Source organism: Pempheris klunzingeri, chromosome 18, assembly GCF_042242105.1.
Source record: "Pempheris klunzingeri isolate RE-2024b chromosome 18, fPemKlu1.hap1, whole genome shotgun sequence".
In the NCBI taxonomy this organism is placed as follows: Eukaryota; Metazoa; Chordata; class Actinopteri; order Acropomatiformes; family Pempheridae; genus Pempheris; species Pempheris klunzingeri.
The window spans coordinates 19,396,434-19,401,092 of NC_092029.1; the positions used below are offsets into that span (position 1 = coordinate 19,396,434).

Genomic DNA, 4,659 nt, shown 5'->3' on the forward strand with positions numbered 1-4,659 from the left:
CCGGTTTGACTTGTTTTTCATTTTTGCCATTTTGTTAGATTACACTGCAGTTTAAGGATTCCTTTTCTGGTGTACGTTTTGGAGCTGCTGCATGCACAGTGAATGGAAAATGATTTTGTGGAAGTTTTTGAATTATTAAAAACAAATGATCTAGAACTAGTAAACTGGTTTCGTTTGTATTAAAAGCTCATCAGTATTTTGTAAGTAATTTTAAGATTTTCCCAATCCGTCCGTCGTGTTTATGACGCATTTGCTTCTTTGCTTTGCTTGCTGCTTTAGCATAAAGCATGAAGAGCATGAAGCCTGGAAGTGTCCGACATACTGTATGCTTACAACACACTTAAAGCCTAATAATCAACACATTGTCTTTTTATTTGCTTAATCCACAGTGAAAATGTAAAACATTTTTATCAATTATTGTGGGAAAGACGTCAGAAGCACGATTTCCTAAACTCTTGAACTTCCTTGAAAAAAAAAAAAAAGGGCTAACACGTAATATTTAATTTGAAAGAGCGAGACAACTGAAGAAAGAAATCTAATATCAGGTTAGCTGAGAGAGAAATGCAGATTCAGTTTAAGGAGTAGAAATGTATTACCGCACTCACAATAGAGTGAGTGACCTACCGTGATGGTCAGTCACAATTCTAAACAAAAACTACCTGTACAAAGGTGATGAAGACATGAACTACTCTGTGGTCTAATCTTTATTTTGATGCTTTTCAGTGAAACAGATTTTTTTTCATGCAACTTGCATGTACCAATTTGGGCAAAATTTAGTTTCAGTGCAAGTCATTTCCTCTCAAGAATTCCAGAAATGTTTCAAGAAACAATTAAACATTTTCATACGCTAACGGATCTCTAATGAGCCCAAACTGCCCGTGAATCCAAGTTTGGCTGAGAATGACCCGCTGTAGTCTTTTACTAGTTTTAGACTATTTGAGTTTGTGTTTGTTTGTTTTTTCATTTCTTGTTTTTTTGTTCTTTGACCTTTTGCAGCAAGCAATTCTATGCAAATTATTTACACTGACTTTGTATAACTACATTGAGGATATCTGTAAACGCAACCTTGACTCTTGTTTATCATGTATCATGTTTCTAAATACTCAGAGTCCAGTTCATCACTTCTGCAGCTGCAATATGACGTCTCAGTGTTTGTATGACAAATACAAATACAGAGACAATCATTTAGATAATTTGTGTTTGTTACAGCAGGTGTACTGCACATTGCTGTCTCATGAAAAGATCAATTCAAAGCATTTTTAAAAAAAAATAAAATCTTCTAACAGCAAATTAATATTGCAGAGGCTGCACGATCCTATTTTCCATAATGCAATTCGATGTCTCAGATGAGCATCCTCCTGCCTGGTAAACACCCAAATATGCAAAACATGTAGCATTCAAAATGTGTGGTCTCATGACGTCATGATGACATCACTATAACGTCACCATCTCAGGCTCTCTGTAGAGCCGCGGAAAACTTCTAAAAATAGGCTACAACTGTTTTCGCAGGCCGAGTGGTGCTCCCCAGGATGAGTACAAAGACCATGTGCACAACTGAGTTCAAATCAGACACATTTTTGGTTAGTATTTTGACTGGTCATTAGACATGGCCGCTTCTTACTCCAAGTGTAATCTAGCCTGTCAAGTAATCAGGGGTTTCACTGTGGTTTCACTGGGAGATTGGAGCTGAGCTTGAGTCAGCCCTTTCGGACTGGACTGGCTGGTTTGCAGCAGTGGATGCAGGCTGTGTGCTGCCGTCCTGTGTGTTTACCATGGGCTCAGCCGAGACAAACTTGTTGACAATGGAAACAGGTGGCTGCCCGTGGCTGAAGGGTTTCTCGTCCACGGGTGCATACCGCCTGGTGAAACATTTCCACAACTGCTTCCACATAATGTACATGAGCTCCGCAAAATTCAGAGCGATACAAAGAATGGAGGTGCAGCCCATGATGTACAGGAAGATCTTCTTCTCTGTGGCTCTGGCGATGTAGCAGTCGACCGTGTTGGGACAGGGACTCTGGCTGCAGCGCAGCATGATGGGCACCTCAAAGCCATTGAACAAGAAGTAGAAAGCAAGCAGGGAGCCCACCTCGAAGGCCGTCTTGAAGACCAGGCTGACGGTGTACGTGCAGAACAGACCTCCGTCAATGCTCCCTTTGTCCTTGTACAGTTTTCGCTTGAGTTTGGCCTCCCGGTGCTCCCTGTAGGCCACGTGCAGGGCCACCAGCAGGGACGGGGTGGAAACCATGATGAGCTGCAGAGCCCAGAGGCGTACCTGTGAGATGGGGAAGAAGTGGTCGAAGCAGACGTTCTCACAGCCGGGCTGTTGGGTGTTGCACACAAAGTCCTTCTGCTCGTCCTTCCACACCTGCTCGGCTGCCGCCACGTACACCAAGATCCTGAAGAGAAAGACCACAGACAGCCAGATCCTCCCGATCACGGTGGAGTACTTGTTCACCCCACTAAGGACGTTCTCCAAAAAGCCCCAGTTCATCTTCCTGAGGGTCTCCTGTCAGGGAATTAACCAACGGGTAAGTGAAATTGAAAACAGCGCATTAGAAGCTGTAGGATATTTGAGATCATTGTTTAAGGCCACTTTCCTCTGATGTCCATTCATTATGTAAATCAGACCTAACTTCTTGACATAGGTAGCCTACTAAACCATCATTCTTTAGTAAAGGAGGATGATACAAAAGGTCTGCACTGTATCACCACACAATAATAACAGGACTTTATAATGCAGAGTGTGCATACTGTGCAATAAACACAGACACAGTCCTTCAGTTCTATAGTCTGAGCACATTCATGACTACTAGTCGTGACATTTTACACAAGGCGCTGTACATACCTCTTCACTACTTCTTTGTGGGAATTTGTTGAAACATGGATTTATTTATGTACGTTTTCAGATACGTGACACCCCCCACGGACAGCCGGACCGCTCAGGCGCATTTGCAAATATTCAGATGACGACAAACCAACACAGCAGGGTTGTTATCATCGGTTGGTTAAGACTTGAGCCAGCGTTGCACTAAATACAGTGACATGACTGGAATATTCAGATGCATTTGCTATTGCTATTGCTGTCAACTTACTGTAAAATCGTTACCAGTGGTAACGTAGCTGAATGTGGCCACGGCTGGTATACATGATATAAAGTAATAGGAATTCCACCTGTGGTCATATTAAGACTTCTGATATTAATGTATCATGACAGACTGTAGCTACACAAACATAGAACAACCTTTAAACATTTATAACTTTTCTTAGTAAAAGGTCATTCCTACATTAAGTGCAGAGTTTGGTCAGGTAGAAGTGAGAGCGGAGGACTCACCAGCAGTGTGTTCAGCAGCCGGTGTCTGTCAGGACTGTGCTGTGTCCTCTCCTGCTTGCACACCTGCAGGGTGTCAGCTCAGTGTCTGCCACACCTTATCCATCCGCACTGTGGCTTATCAGCGGCATCACACGCTTTCTCTTTTGTTTTTGACAGACAGGGTTTGCTTCAAATCACTAGCACACATGAAGTGTTTGCATGTGTGTGTGTGTGTACATAGACAATGTCACCATGGAGCTGTCTAATGCAAATATTACCTGCTTCCTGTCCAGTTCAGGCTGAGCATGAGAGAGGAGGACGGTGAAATAACCTCAAACACACTCAGTATGAACTTCCTTATTCTCTCACCTGGACTGACACACGAGAGTCAGCTCATATTACAGTGCTGATGAATAATACATGCAACCCCCGGGGCCCCGTGTCCTCCGACCGTCTGGGCCTCCTGCTCGTCAGCTTTTCGCCTACACTCTTCCAGTTGTGGAGCCTGTAATATGTCTGCTCTTACTGTGGTCCACATTCGTGTTGTGCGCAACACAGTCCCCTCTCTTTTCAGTTTTATCGTTCAGTTCGTGAAATTTTTTTACATATTGCGACAAGATAATGTGATTCAGGAGTAGCTTTAAAGTTCTATTTGTTAAGTACGATGAATGTGTCATTCAACGAGGAGAATCTGGAAGAGTTTTGCAGTGGGCTTTTCACTTTTTTTTACCAGGGACACTAGCCCACTGAACACACTTCCACACCGTGTGACCCTTTTTCTTTTCTCTCTCTCTTTTTTTTTTGTTTTTTTTAAAAATAGAGTTGTGATTTTATTTTTTTTTTAAAAATGTATGCACTGTCACATGTGGACTTAAGATAACTAATAAATAAAATGGGTGCTCTGCTCAGCTAAAGTGGGCTATTTATTCTATTTAGCGGTGAAATGCAAAGTAAGTACATTTAGTCAAGTACTGTGGCTCTGACATTTTCCTTGACTAAGTGGCGATACCTTGGGAATGCTTTCACCAAATTTGAGGTGGCTGTGGACAACCTGCTGGGAGGGAGACGTCCAAGAACAGAACGTGACTTTCATCGAGCACATAACATTTGGTAAAGATAGAACTTTGTGTGACGGAGTGTCGGTGAATATTGTCCTACAGATCTGGTCAGATCTCATCAAACATGACAAATTTGGGCCAGATTTGACACGCTGTCTGAGTTTTGCACAGACCTTTGATAACGTGACATCAAGATTGCCAAATTTGAGGTGGATTGGATGAACGGCCTCGCATTAGTTTTACTGTTTACGACCCCTAAAATGGCCAAAGAACGCCCCAGATTTTACC

The 4,659-nt window shown here is 42.6% G+C and overlaps 1 protein-coding gene across 1 annotated transcript; it reads right to left on the reverse strand.

Moving 5' to 3' along the window:
- Positions 1-1,669: 1,669 nt before the first annotated feature.
- gjb7 (gap junction protein beta 7) lies at positions 1,670-2,494 on the reverse strand. Its single transcript, XM_070849906.1, has one exon. It carries the CDS (start codon positions 2,492-2,494, stop codon positions 1,670-1,672), a length of 825 nt encoding a protein of 274 aa, XP_070706007.1.
- Between the last annotated feature and the right edge of the window lie 2,165 nt (positions 2,495-4,659).